The 19859-nt window shown below is 48.3% G+C and overlaps 1 protein-coding gene across 1 annotated transcript; it reads right to left on the bottom strand.

The window, feature by feature from the left end:
• Positions 1 to 750: 750 nt before the first annotated feature.
• tsku (tsukushi, small leucine rich proteoglycan) lies at positions 751 to 19588 on the bottom strand. Its single transcript, NM_001011330.1, is given in 2 exon segments — positions 751 to 3570; positions 19500 to 19588. A coding segment is annotated over 1 exon segment (1053 nt). The 5' UTR covers positions 3563 to 3570; positions 19500 to 19588; the 3' UTR covers positions 751 to 2509.
• Between the last annotated feature and the right edge of the window lie 271 nt (positions 19589 to 19859).

The raw sequence follows: 19859 nt of genomic DNA, 5'->3' as shown, positions 1-19859 counted from the left end.
CTCTCCCCCTCCCCTCTCTGCTGTAATCTGAGCTACCAGCAGCCAGAGCTGCAGCAGGAAGCTACAGAGAGCTAAAATGGCAGCTGCTATATTAAACAGAGGGGGAGCTTCTAGGCAGGTAAAGCTTCCTGCAGAATAAATATAGGGTTCTGGGTGCCACTAATGGGGCAAATCTATAACCTTTTTATACACAGGCCCAGTAGAACCCCCCAAACAACCATTTCCCACACAAAGAAAAATGAAAACAAAAGTTTAACAAACATTTTTTATTATAATTTCTGCAAAATTAACAAAATACTTGTGTGCAAATTATAACCGTTATTCAACCTCCCCGCCCCAAACGTTAATACTATAAAACCCTGTCGGCCTCCGAGGGCAGGGACAGACACAATAATAATGGCAGAACACTTTATTGGGAATCCGGGTCCCACGTGTATCATTGGCCGGGGGCCCGAGGCTTTGGGGCAATATCTACAACTCCCAGCACATTAACCCTATATTGGCAGCTCCTACTCACTAACGACTCTGCAAGCGAGTTCCATTCCACCATGTTGGCAGTAAAGCCGCAGACCTGGGGTACAATTTCCCATCTACACCCCTTTCCCCCACCTTGGGATACCCCCCCCCCCAATATAACTCGGTACCTTTATTGAAATAAAATTTGTTTTGGAGCATTGAACAGTTCACCTACAGGTAAACTAAGTATGTTATAGAATGACCTATTCCTAGCAAGTTTTCAATTGGTCTTCATTTTTTTTTTTAACCGTTTTTTTTTTATTATTTGCCTCTTTTTTGACCCATCCCAGCTTTCAAATGGGGGTCACTGACCCCGGCAGCCAAACCCTATTGCTCTGTGAGGCTCCAGTTTTATTGTTATTGTTACTTTTTATTCCTTATCTTTCTATTTAGCCCCTCCTCTATACCTATTTCTGTCTTTCTTTCAAACCACTGCCTGGTTGCTAGGCGGAATCAGACCCTAGCAACCAGATAGCTGCTGAAATGCCAAAGCAGAGAGCTGTTGAAAAACTGAAAGACCATAAAAAAAAAAAACGAAGACCAATTGCAAACTATCGCAGAATATCACTGTCTGCAACATACTAGAAATATTTGTGGCTGGATATGGATAAAAGGGGGCGCCTTTATAACTCCCAACCCAACCAGGGGGTCCCCACATTCATAGAACACTATTGGGAATATTCCGGAAGGTTAGCAAGAAAAAAAAAAAAAAAAGTCCACTAAAAATCTCCCATTAAAGAAGAAAAAAGTTTCAATTTTTTTAAAAAACATTCCTCCTTACAAAGGCAATAAAATAGTGAAAAACTCTGTTTCCAGAAATGCTTGTTCTACATGTTATTATTCATACTGGAGTAGGAGCTGCCATGCTGCAGTACAGGTATGGGATCCGTTATCCGGAAGCCCCATATCCAGAAAGCCCATCTCCCATTTTAATCAAACAATTCAGATTTTTAAAATCGATTTACTATTTCTCTGTAATAATAAAACAGTGCTTTGTATTTAATCCCAACTAAGATATAAATAATTCTTCCTGGATGCAAAATAATCCTATTGGGTTTGATTCATGTTTTATCGGAAAGACCCCTTAGCCGGAATACCCTTGGGGTCCCAAGCATTCTGGATAACGGGTCCTATACCTGTATATAGATTATATCCCATAAGGCAGCTTCCTACTTCCTGGTATCCGTATAAATACTGGGAGGCGGAACTGCCCCGTATGATGCCCCGGAACCAGCGCCAAAGTGGAGCTACTCGGAATCAACCCCCCCCCGGGGCACCCTGAAGCTGGTATTTGGTGTCCCCCCACCCCCTTTATGGTTCTTGGGCCACAGCTAAGCCAATAGAGCTCGCTAGCCCTAGTGCATACAATCAGATACATTATACAGTCATTAAAAAATGCAAAAAACATCCCCAAAAAGTGGTTCAATTAAGAGAAAAAAAATCCCACAGTTTACATTAAAAATAATGGTGAATACGGTTCAGCCAAGCTCCTCCCCCAGCTGGTTTTGGCCCAATGATTACAGGTTCTTGGTCGTAAAATCCATTGGATTTTCTGCAGCAACAACAAAAATGTTGCCTTGCACTTGTCATATCAACTTGATAATTGCCCCTGCCAATAATACCCCCAAGTACAATATATAGAGATCTGATAGGAAATATTCTAAGGCACTTACTGAAATTTACCACATTTCTTCCAAAAATTCAAAAACAAAAAAAAATTCTGCAAAAAATTGTTTTTCCTTTATGCAATGAATCATAGGGAGCAGCAAATCCGCCCCCCAAAATAAACACAACCCACACTATTACTTTCCGGATCTGGTACGCAATGGATAAATATACTCGCGTCGGAAAATTCCGAGTGAAATGAAATTTGAGAAAAAAAAAAAAAATTACGGTAGAAAAATTATAAATAAATTATTGAAAATTTTTTTTGTTCTTATAAAAAGGCACTGGTGTCTGGGCAGGGAGTGTAATATACACAATTACTGCCCCTTTAGAGAACGTCCTGGGCCGGAACGGCTCCATAGTCGTCGTGGCAGAGTAGGACTTCTTCTCGGACTCGGCCCTTCTGGGCGTGGAAGGGACTTTCCTTCACAGTCTTCGAGCAACGGATATTTTCCCCCCAAGTGATGCTCTTCATGGAGGGCAGGTTGAGCATAATGTCCTTTGGCAAGGCGGCCACCCCGGAGTAGGCCAGGTTCAGCTCCTGCAAGGAGTCCAAGCCGAAGAACATGTCGGAACTTAGAGACTTCAGCTGGGGGTTGCTGGACAAGTCAAGGTCCAAGAGAGACGGCAAGGTTTTGAAACTGTACGGAGAGACCTCCCTTAGGTTTGGCAGGTCGCTAAGGGACAAGTGTGTGAGACCTTCAAGCCCCAGAAAGCTTTCCTTCTCGATCTTGGCAAGAGGGTTCCTGTCCAAATCAAGGTGCCGGAGTGGGATCCCATGGAGATCCGGCACAGAGAGAAGGTCGTTCCCAGACAACGTCAGACTGTGGATGTTGGGAACAGGACGCTCGGCCCCTCGGTGGATAGAGCGGATATTATTGTTTCCAAGATTGATGGTCATGGACCTCCCCTGGCTTTTCAGGGTGAAGGCACCAATTCCAACCTCCAGGAGCTTGTTAGAACTCAAGTCCAGCTCGGTGAGGCGCGAATATAAAAAGCTTCCGTCCGGCAAGGTCTCCAGAAGGTTGTGGCTCAGGTCCAAAGATTCCAGGTACCTCAGTTTGGAGAAGGTGGAGAACGAGATCCTGACGATCTGGTTGTGACTCAAGTTGAGGTTGATCAAAGTGGTGTATCCGGGTCCGGACAGCACCGACTCGTTGATTCTTTTTATCCCGTTGGCAGAGAGATCCAGGTAGGAGGTGTCCAGCGGGATGGAGACCGGGACGACGTGGGGGCCGACGCCGCTGCAGTCCACTTTGGTCAAGCTGAAGCTGTGGAACAGGCCAAAGTTATCAACGATGCACTGACATCCCGGGAAGCAGCTCCGGCTCGATCCCACCATTCCGGGGATGAACAGGAGGAAAAGCCAAGAAGGAGCCATCGTTAGACCTGAAAACCAATCAGAAAACACAGGAACATTAGCATTTGGTTAAAGCTCAATAACGGGCATTTATATGGTATAAAGGTAACGCAGAACTGCACCCCGACTGTAACAAGAGCCTCAGTCATTTCTACCCACACAGGTAATAAAGTGCCAACGAGGGAATGCCAATTATGCACTGACCATGCAAGTCCAGGCATCACCCGATTAGAACGTCTGAACTTGGAACATTCCACCCGGGGAGACGGGAGGGTTCTAGCCACCCCTGCCCTTTGCCTTTTATTCTTTAATTGCAGACAATTTTCTCTTTTAAAGGGGAAGTAAATCCAAAAGTAATTCTACAAGTTTAACGATGTAAAAGTAATGTGTACATGTAATTACTGCCTGTTCCCTTCACTGCTCAGACTACATGTTCTGCTGAAACAAGGCGACAGTAGCAAACTCTCCCCCCCCCCCCCCCATGATTTCCTGGTCTTACTTGTCCTTTAAATTACAGTGAACAACTGTAAATGCAGTCGGATCCCTTGGCCAGGGGTGCAGATAAGGCTCATACGAGATAGAGATAAAGAGCGCGGGATTCCATAGCCTCAACCCATGCCAAAAGTAGGTTTAACCCTTGCCTGTCTCTTATCCGCTTCCCAACACTCTCCAGCTCACAGAGAGACCCCCCTGCAGTTGGTCTCTATAGCCGCCTATCATCTCCTACCAGTTCGGAGGCTTGGAGTTAACTTTAACTATGATATAGAGAGTAATATTCTGAGACAATTTGCAATTGGTCTTCATTTTTTATTATTTGAGGTTTTTGAACTATTTCGTTCAGCAGCTCTCCCGTTTGGAATTTCAGCAGCTAGCTGGTTGCTAGGGTCCAAATTACCTTAGCAACCAGGGAGTGGTTTGAATGAGACACTGGAATATAAATAGGAGGAGGACCAGAATATAAAAATAAGTAATAAACATTAACAGACAATAAAATAGTTACCATGTTTTACTACAAGGATGGATTTTCCCACCATTTAAAATCCTGGGTTATTGGTATTAAACCCAATGGGTAGGAGCTGCTATATGGCTTGCCTAAGGCAATGGTCTGAGCTACTCCCACCTCCTTCCAGTTAGGGAAAGTATTTCCTTAGGGAGGCTGCCAGGGAATGCTGGGACTTGTAGTTTATTTGAGCCAAAGGGGAAGGAAGAGGTCCATGCGAGTAGGAAATAACCGACATCCTGCTGTTCTGTTGCTCAAATAAACAGTTTCTTCCCCAATGGAAACCCCAGGCTGAAGGGAAAGGGAGTGACAGTAATTAGAGTCTGGCAGCGTGTGAGCCACAGAAACCAAACCCCCCCCTCCCGACCTCTAAAGAGGGCAGAGGTGCCGCAGCAGCAGGGCCTTCTGGGATAGGAACATGTGATCCTAATTAGGACAGCGCTAATGAGCAGGTCTCTGGAAGTGGCCTCATTTTGTTGCACTATAGTGTGAATATTAGGAACTATGTTGCCTTTAACCCATGGAACATACGGAGGTGCCCAAGGGCTGCCCGACAATTGTATGGGGCCTTGATTCAACATGGCAGACAGCAGGGGGCAACGCTTCAGCCTAGGGTACAGGGGCAGGATTGATCCCATGACAATTAACTGCCCAACAGCATTAACACATGGGGCACAATCACTATTAGGCCAATGGCACGCAAGGGTTCTGTTTTTCAATTATTTGCCTCTCTCTTCTACATCTTTCCAGCTTTCAAATGGGGGTCACTGACCCCGGCAGCCAAACCCTATTGCTCTTAAGTTTACAATTTAATTATTATTGTTACTTTTTTTATTCCTTATATTTATATTCCTTTTTATGTCCTATTCATATTCCTGTCTCTCATTCAACCCTCTGCCTGGTTGCTAAGGTAAACAAGGCCTTAGCAACCAGATAGCCGGTGAAATTCCAAGGTGCTGAAGAGAAAGCTAGATAACTGGAAAACCAGCGCTTAGGAAGCTCAGCAGCGCACTGCAAACAAATCCACCGTATTTTACTACACAGCGACTTATCCATATCCTGACTGCCAGCTCTTGGGCTCACTCAAAAAAGTCGTCTATAGACCCAGAGGTCGGCACGCTAAATATAGCCCTCAATGGGGCAACTTCACATACGTAGGTGGTCTATGCGCTTGTATAGCAGGTGGGGCACAGACCACCCAGTTCTACAGGCCACCCACTCGGACCCATGTCTGCCCCCCACGCGGACCCAGACCCATGTCTGCCCCCCACGCGGACCCAGACCCATGTCTGCCCCCCACGCGGACCCAGACCCATGTCTGCCCCCCACGCGGACCCAGACCCATGTCTGCCCCCACGCGGACCCAGACCCATGTCTGCCCCCACGCGGACCCAGACCCATGTCTGCCCCCCACGCGGACCCAGACCCATGTCTGCCCCCCACGCGGACCCAGACCCATGTCTGCCCCCCACGCGGACCCAGACCCATGTCTGCCCCCCACGCGGACCCAGACCCATGTCTGCCCCCCACGCGGACCCAGACCCATGTCTGCCCCCCACGCGGACCCAGACCCATGTCTGCCCCCCACGCGGACCCAGACCCATGTCTGCCCCCCACGCGGACCCAGACCCATGTCTGCCCCCCACGCGGACCCAGACCCATGTCTGCCCCCCACGCGGACCCAGACCCATGTCTGCCCCCCACGCGGACCCAGACCCATGTCTGCCCCCCACGCGGACCCAGACCCATGTCTGCCCCCCACGCGGACCCAGACCCATGTCTGCCCCCCACGCGGACCCAGACCCATGTCTGCCCCCACGCGGACCCAGACCCATGTCTGCCCCCCACGCGGACCCAGACCCATGTCTGCCCCCCACGCGGACCCATGCCTGCACCCAAAAATGTAGCAAACACCATTCAGCTTGTGGAACGCTCCATGGAAGGCTCAACGTGATTGGCCCACAGATGAGTGATGTCACTGAATGTGTCGCTAATGCAGTGTGAGGTCTCCCATGTTTTTCCCAGCATTCCCAGGGCATTATCTCAGCTGATGTCTGAACACATGACCCAACAGGGGGTGGGGGGGGGGGGGGGGCTAATAGGGCAACTTTCCCACAGAGATTAGATTCTCATGTGTTGGACCCAAGTGCTGCCCGAGCCAAAAAGCAACAAATGGATTCCGACTGTTGCACCAATCAGAGTTTAAATCAAAATGAAGTTTCTAAATCCCCACATTTGGGGCATTTCAGGGGAATACGGATCATTTATCTCAATAAGGAAAATACAAACATTGTGTAACAATGCTGCTCCCGGCACTGCCAGTAGCGCTGGCACAATGTCGCAGAAATCAGTAGCCCCCTGCCCAAACTTCAGTAGCCACAATGCCTGTTGCCCAGTTCTCCCTCTCTAAATCTGTTAACCCCGCAACCAGCAAAGCACTGTGGGAAATGAAGTCTTGGCCGGAGGAGAGCTGACTACTGCTGCACCGCTTTAATGATACAAGTAGTCAGGAGTCATTGAAATGTATGGATACTGGCCAAGCTAAATGCAAAAAGTTACTTATAGGTTTACTTCCCCTTTAAAAGGTAACGAGGATTATCAGCCCCATTCATAAACGGGTAGCCAATTGGGCAGCACCTTCAACAACTCCATCCTTACCACCATATTCTGGGGGCACGGCACCCTTTCAGTACTGCAGCGCTGCTAAACCTGCTCATAGTGGGGACTCCAAAGCTGTTGGGGGGCTGGGGCGCCGTTAATCTGTCACTTTATGAACCACAGGAGACCTACTGATTGCCAGCAATGTGGCCGTGCTTTATGGTACAGAGAAATGCTTGTGACAAGAGTCACAGCCAAATCCCCTCTGCAAGGCCTTTGGGCTACTAACAGGATCTACATGGCTATTAAACAGAATGGCAATGGGTCACTTATGGGTATAAACCACCAGAGTATCAATAGAGACAACGGCTTGTGAAATCCATTAGCCCTATGGCAATGTCACTGGGGGTGACGGGCAGCTCTTTTGCCCCCTAAGCTGACAAACGCTTGCAACGGACCCCTAAAGGGGCTGTTTACCTTTGAGTATACTTTTAGTAGGATGAAGAGGGGGATAATCCGAGACAATTTGCAATTGGTCTTCATTTGTAGTTTATTTCAATACTTGTTCAGCAATTCTCCAGTTTGGTGTTATAACAGCTATCTGGTTGCTAGGGTCCATATGACCTTAGCAACCGGGGAGTGGTTTGAATGAGAGACTAATCTATCAATAGGAGAGGGACTGAATAGAAAAAAAAATGTATAAAAGTAACAATAAAACTGCAGCCTCGCAGAGCAATAGTTTTTTGGCTGTCGGGGTCAGCGACCCTTATTTAAAAGTCAGCAGAGAAAGGAAAAGAATTCAAACCCTAAAATAAATAATGAAGACCAATTGAAAGGTTGCTTAGAATTGTTCATTCTATAGCAGGGATGGGCAAACTTTGTGGCTCAGGGGCCAAGTCTCGCATGATGAGACTTGTGGAGTCGGCGGGTCGGATTAAAAAGCCGTATGGGTCGGACGTGGCCCGCGGGCCGTAGTTTGCCCACCCCTGTAATTAAAGTTAAATTAAAAGGTGAACAACCCCTTTGACCACTGCCAATTACCCAGCGTGCCCTTAGGCTGGCCATCCCGGGGCTGATTAAAGTTGGCCCAGGCTGAGTCGGCCGTTTATCTGCCCAAGTACGGGGCAGGTTTGGGCCTATGGCTGCAGCACAGCTGGAGGGCCAACATACCTGCGTATAATCAATTCCTTCCCTTTCCGGCTGAGCAACTTAGTGAGAATCAGGAGCAGGTTCTGAGCAAGAACTTCGGGTTCCCCAGTAGAACCTTGGGGCGACATACGCCCGGAGCAAACAGACGGGTATAGCAAGGCGCTCTAGGGAAAGCCAGATTCCTTACATGGGGGGCCCCATAGAATGAAGCAGTTCAGCAGGATCGGCCGCATTTCTACCAACGAGAGGCCCAATTTACTGTGCGAGAGAATCTGACTCACGTACCCGGTGGCGATAATAAAACTAGAGCCCCACGGCTGCCGACCCCGTTATTTCCCAATAAATCATTAAACCATTGATTTCCACTGCAGTCTGTTTGGCCACTGGCTCACAGGAGCATTGTGGGAATAAAGGGCAAGTAACACCAAAACCCCATAGCTTCATACAGCCAGGAAAATGCCATTCTAATCTAATCATGTACAGTCATTACCCACATTTGCTTGTTTGAAAGAATAAGTTATGCCTTTATTTTATGCTCCGGTTCCGACTCTTGACACAATGTAGCAGAGGTCGCACAAGGATAGTCTGATACAATTTGCAACTGGTTGTTATTTTTTATGGATTTTAAGTTATTTAGCTTTTTCTTCAGCAGCTCTCCAGTTTTGAATTTTAGCAGCTATCTGGTTGCTAAGGTCTTATTTGGGGAAGAGATACTCAGTACCACTCTAGGGGGGCCCCTGTGTATTGTGGTTATAAGAGAGGGGCTGGGGCAGAGATACTCAGTACCACTCTAGGGGGGCCCCTGTGTATTGTGGTCATAAGAGAGGGGCTGGGGCAGAGATACTCAGTACCACTCTAGGGGGGCCCCTGTGTATTGTGGTTATAAGAGAGGGGCTGGGGCAGAGATACTCAGTAACATTCTAGGGGGGCCCCTGTGTATTGTGGTTATAAGAGAGGGGCTGGGGCAGAGATACTCAGTACCACTCTAGGGGGGCCCCTGTGTATTGGGTTCATAAGAGAGGGGCTGGGGCAGAGATACTCAGTACCACTCTAGGGGGGCCCCTGTGTATTGGGTTCATAAGAGAGGGGCTGGGGCAGAGATACTCAGTACCACTCTAGGGGGGGCCCCTGTGTATTGTGGTTATAAGAGAGGGGCTGGGGCAGAGATACTCAGTACCACTCTAGGGGGGCCCCTGTGTATTGTGGTTATAAGAGAGGGGCTGGGGCAGAGATACTCAGTACCACTCTAGGGGGGGCCCCTGTGTATTGGGTTCATAAGAGAGGGGCTGGGGCAGAGATACTCAGTACCACTCTAGGGGGCCCCTGTGTATTGTGGTTATAAGAGAGGGGCTGGGGCAGAGATACTCAGTACCACTCTAGGGGGGGCCCTGTGTATTGTGGTTATAAGAGAGGGGCTGGGGCAGAGATACTCAGTACCACTCTAGGGGGGGGCCCCTGTGTATTGGGTTCATAAGAGAGGGGCTGGGGCAGAGATACTCAGTACCACTCTAGGGGGGCCCCTGTGTATTGGGTTCATAAGAGAGGGGCTGGGGCAGAGATACACAGTACCACTCTAGGGGGGCCCCTGTGTATTGGGTTCATAAGAGAGGGGCTGGGGCAGAGATACTCAGTACCACTCTAGGGGGCCCCCTGTGTATTGGGTTCATAAGAGAGGGGCTGGGGAAGTGATACTCAGTCGCTCACAGGATGTCGGGGGCGCTGGAGGGACAGGGAGCAGATAACAAAGCCGCCCCTGTAGCAGGGAGAGTGACACTTGGGAAAATGAAAAGAGAGTTCAAAGCTCCGAAAGTCTCTACGTGAGCGGAACAAAAGCTTCCGGCGTGACAGCCATGCACAAACGGCCCGACTGCCAGCCGGCACCCTCCCGCTACTATCTGCCAACTCACAGCTATCGGTTAGAAACAAGCAGCCTCTGGGTTCATTTGGTGCAGAACTACAACTCCCATCACCATTTGCTCTTAGCTAAGCAGATACATGTAGTAAAGGAAAACGGTTTGCAAATTGATGATGTTTAACCCCTATGTGCCACAGTTTTATGGTATCTCTCTGTACAGGCTATGAGCAAACTTAGGGGGCTGTTCCTGCTGAATTGTGCTTAGTACAGGGGAATCCCTATGTGCCATAGTTTTATGGTATCTCTCTGTACAGGCTATGAGCAAACTTAGGGGACTGTTCCTGCTGAATTGTGCTTAGTACAGGGGAATCCCTATGTGCCATAGTTTTATGGTATCTCTCTGTACAGGCTATGAGCAAACTTAGGGGGCTGTTCCTGCTGAATTGTGCTTAGTACAGGGGAATCCCTATGTGCCATAGTTTTATGGTATCTCTCTGTACAGGCTATGAGCAAACTTAGGGGGCTGTTCCTGCTGAATTGTGCTTAGTACAGGGGAATCCCTATGTGCCATAGTTTTATGGTATCTCTCTGTACAGACTATGAGCAAACTTAGGGGGCTGTTCCTGCTGAATTGTGCTTAGTACAGGGGAATCCCTATGTGCCATAGTTTTATGGGATCTCTCTGTACAGGCTATGAGCAAACTTAGATGTACCAGTGTTGTGTCACTTTAACAATGCCATTAGGGCAGTAATACAATAAAATGACACTGCCCTACCTGTACAACTGGAAAGATTAGATATCTGTCAAATATGAAAGAAAAACAAAGTTTGCAGGCATGAAAAATGATTTACTTAAACGCTGAAAAAAGTATCTGCGACTTCTGTGCTTGCACCTTATAAAGCAGCAGTCCTGCCCTGCTTTATGGCTGAGATTCTAGCTATCTGTATAACAGAGCATTCTGTCACAGTGGCACAGATCCTATCTGATCCCCCCCATTGTAAGCAGCAGTCCTGCCCTGCTTTATGGCTGAGATTCTAGCTATCTGTATAACAGAGCATTCTGTCACAGTGGCACATACCCTATCTGATCGCCCCCATTGTAAGCAGCAGTCCTGCCCTGCTTTATGGCTGAGTTTCTAGCTATCTGTATAACAGAGCATTCTGTCACAGTGGCACATACCCTATCTGATCCCCCCCATTGTAAGCAGCAGTCCTGCCCTGCTTTATGGCTGAGATTCTAGCTATCTGTATAACAGAGCATTCTGTCACAGTGGCACAGATCCTATCTGATCCCCCCATTGTAAGCAGCAGTCCTGCCCTGCTTTATGGCTGAGATTCTAGCTATCTGTATAACAGAGCATTCTGTCACAGTGGCACAGATCCTATCTGATCCCCCCCATTGTAAGCAGCAGTCCTGCCCTGCTTTATGGCTGAGATTCTAGCTATCTGTATAACAGAGCATTCTGTCACAGTGGCACAGATCCTATCTGATCCCCCCATTGTAAGCAGCAGTCCTGCCCTGCTTTATGGCTGAGATTCTAGCTATCTGTATAACAGAGCATTCTGTCACAGTGGCACAGATCCTATCTGATCCCCCCCATTGTAAGCAGCAGTCCCGCCCTGCTTTATGGCTGAGACTCTGGCACTATAGTTTGCTTGTGAAAGTGCTGACTGTGTATAGAGAAACTCAAGCACCAGTTGAACACAGAGGGGTTAAAGGTTGTTTCCAGATGAATTAACAGGCATTTATACAAATGTCATTATTCAGAAGAATACATTTAGCAACCTGATTTACACACCACAAATCCTTATCATTTGCAGAATGATTTAACTTCCAGTATAAAGACAACACTATTTTCTTGTGTTTAATTCATCCACAAAGAGGAAGCGAGTCGAGCAGGAACAGCGGGACAAAGAATCCAGTTCCCAGGAAGGCGGCAGATTTCACCACAGTTAAATTTCCCACAATGTCAAGTGAGTAGGGACAAGATTGCACTTGCTGAATAGGAGAGCAAACAGCCCCGGCTACTTCGTATTCTGCCCGGCACTCTAACACGCCGGAATTTACCCACTGGAAAGACCCGGGGCCAAAAGGCTCAGCCACAGCTTGTAGCAAGATTAAAGGAACAGTAGCACCAAAAAACTACTATCGTTTATATAAATACCCCGCTGTGTAGCCCCGGGGGCAGCCATTCCTGCACTGGTACAGCTGGGGTGTTTGCTACAGAAACCCTACTATAGTTTATATAAATACCCCGCTGTGTAGCCCCGGGGGGGCAGCCATTCCTGCACTGGTACAGCTGGGGTGTTTGCTACAGAAACCCTACTATAGTTTATACAAACACCCCAGCTGTACCAGTGCAGGAATGGCTGCCCCCGGGGCTACACAGCGGGGTATTTATATAAACTATAGTAGGGTTTCTGTAGCAAACACCCCAGCTGTACCAGTGCAGGAATGGCTGCCCCCGGGGCTACACAGCGGGGTATTTATATAAACTATAGTAGGGTTTCTGTAGCAAACACCCCAGCTGTACCAGTGCAGGAATGGCTGCCCCCGGGGCTACACAGCGGGGTATTTATATAAACTATAGTAGGGTTTCTGTAGCAAACACCCCAGCTGTACCGGTGCAGGAATGGCTGCCCCCGGGGCTACACAGCGGGGTATTTATATAAACTATAGTAGGGTTTCTGTAGCAAACACCCCAGCTGTACCGGTGCAGGAATGGCTGCCCCCGGGGCTACACAGCGGGGTATTTATATAAACTATAGTAGGGTTTCTGTAGCAAACACCCCAGCTGTACCAGTGCAGGAATGGTTGCCCCCGGGGCTACACAGCGGGGTATTTATATAAACTATAGTAGGGTTTCTGTAGCAAACACCCCAGCTGTACCAGTGCAGGAATGGCTGCCCCCGGGGCTACACAGCGGGGTATTTATATAAACTATAGTAGGGTTTCTGTAGCAAACACCCCAGCTGTACCGGTGCAGGAATGGCTGCCCCCGGGGCTACACAGCGGGGTATTTATATAAACTATAGTAGGGTTTCTGTAGCAAACACCCCAGCTGTACCAGTGCAGGAACGGCTGCCCCCGGGGCTACACAGCGGGGTATTTATATAAACTATAGTAGGGTTTCTGTAGCAAACACCCCAGCTGTACCGGTGCAGGAATGGCTGCCCCCGGGGCTACACAGCGGGGTATTTATATAAACTATAGTAGGGTTTCTGTAGCAAACACCCCAGCTGTACCAGTGCAGGAATGGCTGCCCCGGGGCTACACAGCGGGGTATTTATATAAACTATAGTAGTTTTTTGGTATTACTGTTCCTTTAAAGTGCTTTGGCCAATGCTATGGAGATACTGCGCCTTTAATATCCCAAAGGGATAATTAAAGTGATTTTACAGAGTGCGGCACAGCACGGGGCACTGGAAATGCTGGTGACAATGGCGGCCGCCTTCATTCTCTCCATTATAATTGGGTAAGGGAGGAAGAGGAGATGAACCGTGTGGAAAGAATGTGGCAACACAGTTAGAAGCAGATAGAAAGCCCCGAGTCTGGGGGAAACCCACCTGCTAACTGGGATCCCGACACCCCTCTGCCAAAAATCTCTGGGCTGTGTCAAATGAGAGACAAGGGGTGCAGCTGTCCAGTTAGATGGTTGGGGGAGGGCACTGCGATATGTGATAGGGACCTTAGATTGTAAGCTCACTGGGGCAGGGACTGATGGGAATGTGATAGGGACCTTAGATTGTAAGCTCACTGGGGCAGGGACTGATGGGAATGTGATAGGGACCTTAGATTGTAAGCTCACTGGGGCAGGGGCTGATGGGAATGTGATAGGGACCTTAGATTGTAAGCTCACTGGGGCAGGGACTGATGGGAATGTGATAGGGACCTTAGATTGTAAGCTCACTGGGGCAGGGGCTGATGGGAATGTGATAGGGACCTTAGATTGTAAGCTCCACTGGGGCAGGGGCTGATGGGAATGTGATAGGGACCTTAGATTGTAAGCTCACTGGGGCAGGGACTGATGGGAATGTGATAGGGACCTTAGATTGTAAGCTCACTGGGGCAGGGGCTGATGGGAATGGGATAGGGACCTTAGATTGTAAGCTCACTGGGGCAGGGGCTGATGGGGATGTGATAGGGACCTTAGAGTGTAAGCTCACTGGGGCAGGGGCTGATGGGAATGGGATAGGGACCTTAGATTGTAAGCTCACTGGGGCAGGGGCTGATGGGGATGTGATAGGGACCTTAGAGTGTAAGCTCACTGGGGCAGGGACTGATGGGAATGTGATAGGGACCTTAGATTGTAAGCTCACTGGGGCAGGGGCTGATGGGAATGGGATAGGGACCTTAGATTGTAAGCTCACTGGGGCAGGGACTGATGGGAATGGGATAGGGACCTTAGATTGTAAGCTCACTGGGGCAGGGGCTGATGGGAATGGGATAGGGACCTTAGATTGTAAGCTCACTGGGGCAGGGGCTGATGGGAATGGGATAGGGACCTTAGATTGTAAGCTCACTGGGGCAGGGGCTGATGGGGATGTGATAGGGACCTTAGAGTGTAAGCTCACTGGGGCAGGGACTGATGGGAATGGGATAGGGACCTTAGATTGTAAGCTCACTGGGGCAGGGGCTGATGGGAATGGGATAGGGACCTTAGATTGTAAGCTCACTGGGGCAGGGACTGATGGGAATGGGATAGGGACCTTAGATTGTAAGCTCACTGGGGCAGGGGCTGATGGGAATGGGATAGGGACCTTAGATTGTAAGCTCACTGGGGCAGGGGCTGATGGGAATGGGATAGGGACCTTAGATTGTAAGCTCACTGAGGCAGGGACTGATGGGAATGATTTATAATCTCTAAAAAGTGCTGTCATTAACTATTTGAAGTGACAAACATTTCGGCCAATAAAAGCTCCTTTGTCCGACTCTCACCCGACACAGTTCGTGAGCATTACTGTATAATCGGCTTTTCTTTTGAAGTGTACATTAAAGGGCAAGTCTGCTTAGAGATATACTTTATTATATTGCATTTACAGAGTTATTAAGAGACTGTCAGGATGGTAAGTCAATTAAAACATACTCTGCCTCAATCATGGGCCATCGGGGGGGTCAAAAGACCCTCGTTATGAAAAGGTACAGGTTGAGCCCTTATGTACAGCGCTATGGAATATGTTGGCGCTTTATAAATAAATGCAGTAATAATAATAATAAAAATAAAATCAGTGGCCAGTAAAACACAAAATCAGGGCGTTCCATTTAAGTAAACCCGTCATTTTTTATTTATTTAACATTTATTTATAAAGCGCCAACATATCCCGCAGCGCTGTACAATAAGTGGGTTCCATACATTGGGCATACAGAGTAACATATAAAGCAATCAGTAACCGATACAGGGGGGGAAGGGAGCCCTGCCCAAAAGAGCTTACACTCTACAAGGAATTACTGCATTTCATACATTGGGCATACAGAGTAACATATAAAGCAATCAGTAACCGATACAGGAGGGGAAGGGAGCCCTGCCCAAAAGAGCTTACACTCTACAAGGAATTACTGCATTTCATACATTGGGCATACAGAGTAACATATAAAGCAATCAGTAACCGATACAGGAGGGGAAGGGAGCCCTGCCCAAAAGAGCTTACACTCTACAAGGAATTACTGCATTTCATACATTGGGCATACAGAGTAACATATAAAGCAATCAGTAACCGATACAGGAGGGGAAGGGAGCCCTGCCCAAAAGAGCTTACACTCTACAGGGAATTACTGCATTTCATACATTGGGCATACAGAGTAACATATACAGCAATCAGTAACCGATACAGGAGGGGAAGGGAGCCCTGCCCAAAAGAGCTTACACTCTACAAGGAATTACTGCATTTCATACACTGGGCATACAGAGTAACATATACAGCAATCAGTAACCGATACAGGAGGGGAAGGGAGCCCTGCCCAAAAGAGCTTACACTCTACAAGGAATTACTGCATTTCATACATCGGACATACAGAGTAACATATAAAGCAATCAGTAACCGATACAGGAGGGGAAGGGAGCCCTGCCCAAAAGAGCTTACACTCTACAAGGAATTACTGCATTTCATACATTGGGCATACAGAGTAACATATAAAGCAATCAGTAACCGATACAGGAGGGGAAGGGAGCCCTGCCCAAAAGAGCTTACACTCTACAGGGAGAAAATGGCTTGTACACCGGCTCTGCATGAATCGACTACTTCCAACCCCACAGTGACTGCCCTTTCCTGGTTATGAAGCCCTTGTGCCCCTCAGACCCCCCCCCCCTCCCCACAAGTGGTAGATTCCAGATTCCAACACTTAAAGACTCAAGGGGAAGTGCACCCGTAGTTTTAATCACCGACTCCATCTCCATAGTGTGGCCCAAAGGGATCATTTTAAGTTATAATTGCTATTCAGGCCCTGGGTGGGGGATATTTTTGGAATCCATATACCCAGCAGCGGGGCTATTAGCTGGTGACTAAGGGGGGGGGGAAGTAGGAGAATATAATGAGAGTGCGGCTGGGTTCATTTCCCTCCAATGTGTAACCACATATCCCCCCCCCCCCGGGCACAGACCATTCATAAACACTCACAGGCGTCACGAGATTCCCCGCGAATCTAATCAGGGAAACCGTTACTGTGTCAGCAACACATCCCTCGTTCCGCCCCGGACGCCGTCGCACTGCTCACACCTTCAGCGACAGATCCGAAATGGGCCTGAAGGGGTTATTTCACCTTTAAAATTAACTTGGAGACATTGATATTCCAAGATCATTTGCAACTGGTCTTCATTTTTTATGGTTTTTTGATTATTTCGCTTTTTGTTCAGTTTGGTATTTCAGCAGCAATCTGGTTGCTAGGGTCCTATTTACCCTAGCAACCAGGTAGAGGTATGAACGAGAGATGGGAATATCATTAGGGGAGGGGCTGGATAGAAAGACAATTAAATAAAAAGCAACAACAACAATAAAACTGGAGCCTCACAGAGCAATAGGTTTTGGTTGCCAGGGTCATCGACCCCCATTTGAAAGCGGCAAAAAAAGGCAAATAATTAAAAAACTATAAGATACAAATAATGAAGACCAACTGCAAAGTTGCTAGGGATAGGGCATTCTATAATATATTAAAAGTTGGGGTAAAAGTGAAATAACCCCCCCCAATGGCTGATATCATAAAGCGCCCGGGATGTCGGGCAAGGTATTTTCAGGGGAGATATTGGGGTGGCTTTTAAACCCCTGCGTGCCCCCCACCCTTACACTTCAGAAGGCGGCAAGTAATTCAAAAACTATAAGAAACGAATAATGAAGACCAATTGCAAAGTTGCTAGGAAAAGGGCATTCTATAACATACTTTAAAGGGGGATCACTACTGGTTCTGACTCCTGAAACAGTATAGCAGAAGCCATGCTACATTGTTTCAGAAGTCAGAACCAAAGAAGAGGGACAGACATATTTGGATTTCAATAGCAACTGCAGTTACAAATAAAACCATTGGTAGTGTATCTTAGAAAGTTGTAACATTGCCTTCCTTTGGGTGTAGTTGCCCTTTAATATAGGAGCATGGATTATCCATCTGACCCAAACGCTGCCCAAATACAAAATAAACAGCTCGGCAGGACGTCTGGATGTCAAAAACAGCTGTGGACCAAGGTGGCTTGGGGAGAAGGGGGGGAATGGGGCAGTTCTGGGAAAAAATGCCCCCCAGGGAACCCAGCTGCACTAACATGCGCCAACTATTTCCAATAAGGGCGACTTCAAGGGGGATGAGACCCTGCCAGAAGCAGCACATCTGCAGCCGGTTATTGCTACAATTATATACCGAGTCGGACTCTATGAAAGAATAAAGGCCACATTTTCATTTTTACCCTTAAAAAAGTTAATGTGCAAAAAAAAAGCCACCTATAATTACTATGGCAGCTCCCACCCATATGTCCGGCCCCCCATTAATGAATATCATATATATATTTGGACAAATCAAATCCATCCAGGAAGTTGGATCTGTAAACAAAAACTGCTATTTGGCAGGGAATCCGGAGCCCGGCCCCCCAGAGAACAATAGGACCCCCTATCAGATATATATCTATATTCACAGAAATTCAAGGGGAAGTTAAACCGTATAGGATTGGGAATGATGAGAAATCCCTGCAGCTGAGTATTGTGGCCAGGTACAGAGACTCCCCCCAGGCACAAGGGGCGGGGGGCACATAGAGCGCAGCTGATGATCAAATTACATGCAGCCGTGGCAATTTCAAGTGATGGAGTTGGGAGGGGAGAGAAAAAACTCTAAAGTCCCAGAGAGAAATGAGTTCTTGGCAGATGCATTAACCTCTTCAGGGCATTGCGGCCACAGCAAACCCCAGGCACAGGGGGGGGTTACAGAATTTAACTATATATGTAGCAGTCTGTTACTGGGGGCTGCACGGTAACGTCTCTAGGACCCCACGGCCATGTGAGCCCCAGCTGATTGCAAGCTCTTGGGATTCCCTATGCTGTAGCCAATAGACCAATGAGAACTACAGAGAATCAACAGTTCAGTTTTTCCCATGCTTCTATTGAGCTAAACCGCTCAGCTCCCTGGTTGATGAGGGATTCTGGGAGTTGTAGTTTTACAAAAAAACCCCACCATTTTCTTTATAACTTGGGTGCACAGTTACTAAAAGGCCACAGACTACGATTTCTTACCCAGAAAAAGTTTTTAGTCTTTCCCATAAGCTCCATCCCCCCCCATTCATTTTACTGCCCCCCCTTTCCATACTGAAAGAGAAGAGACTGAAATGCAAGGAGGGAGGATGAGAATTGAAAGGCTATTGGGACAGACACCCCCTGGTTTCACCAACAGCCCCCCCAGTTCAAAAGCATAAGCCAGAGATCAGGCAAATGTGCGCTCACCCCAAATCTGATTAAATGTAGTTGGGGGGTCGGACCCCTTTGGGGGGGCAGCAACACAATTAGGGTCTCCAGCATCCACTAGGATTTGGTCTAACTGCCCCCCCTTCCAATTTAGAGTCAAATAAACTCTATCAGCCCTGCTCTATGCAGGGAACCACTCTCACCCCCCCAAGTTACTTGTAGTTATACAACACACTACATAAGCACTACGGTTCTGTTGGGCAGTCCAGAACCCAGTACAGCCCATAAGCAAGATGGTTCTAAGCTGCCCAGCGGAACCCAGCACTAAGGGTTCGGTACAAGGTTCTGGGATCCAAACAGCAGCCCCGCGGTTCTGGGCAGTTAAACTGGATCCATTAGTAGGGAGGCTGCCCACAAGAACGGTCCATCCCGCTCCAACCCAGCGGGTTCCGAACACAGAACGTCCCCTGCCCCAGTCTCCTTACCTGCAATCCCCGGCGGGCAGAGTCCTTAGGGGTCGGACGCCCGACTGGGCTGCGCTGCTTTTGTTAGAGTCGTGCGGACATGCTCTGTGTCTCCCCAGCAGCCTGTAATCCAGCCTTTCATTTTATACCCCCACCCATGTGTATTGTATCCCGCCCGGAGCAGGGCCCACCTTCCTACGGACCGGACAGGGGTGCCGCCGGCACTATCAGCCCGGGAGAGCCCGCATTGTCCTGCCCGCACCCCCACAGCCGCGCTGAGACTGAGCGCAACCAAGTGGCTGTACTGAGGGGGGGTGGGGGGGAGCGTCTCACAAGAGCAGGAACAGGGAAATCGCAGCTGCTCAGCCGCCACCGCCGCCG

This window comes from Xenopus tropicalis, chromosome 2 (genome assembly GCF_000004195.4).
Source record: "Xenopus tropicalis strain Nigerian chromosome 2, UCB_Xtro_10.0, whole genome shotgun sequence".
In the NCBI taxonomy this organism is placed as follows: Eukaryota; Metazoa; Chordata; class Amphibia; order Anura; family Pipidae; genus Xenopus; species Xenopus tropicalis.
Note: the sequence above shows the minus strand (reverse complement) of the source record. Positions and strands in the feature narration are given on the sequence as shown.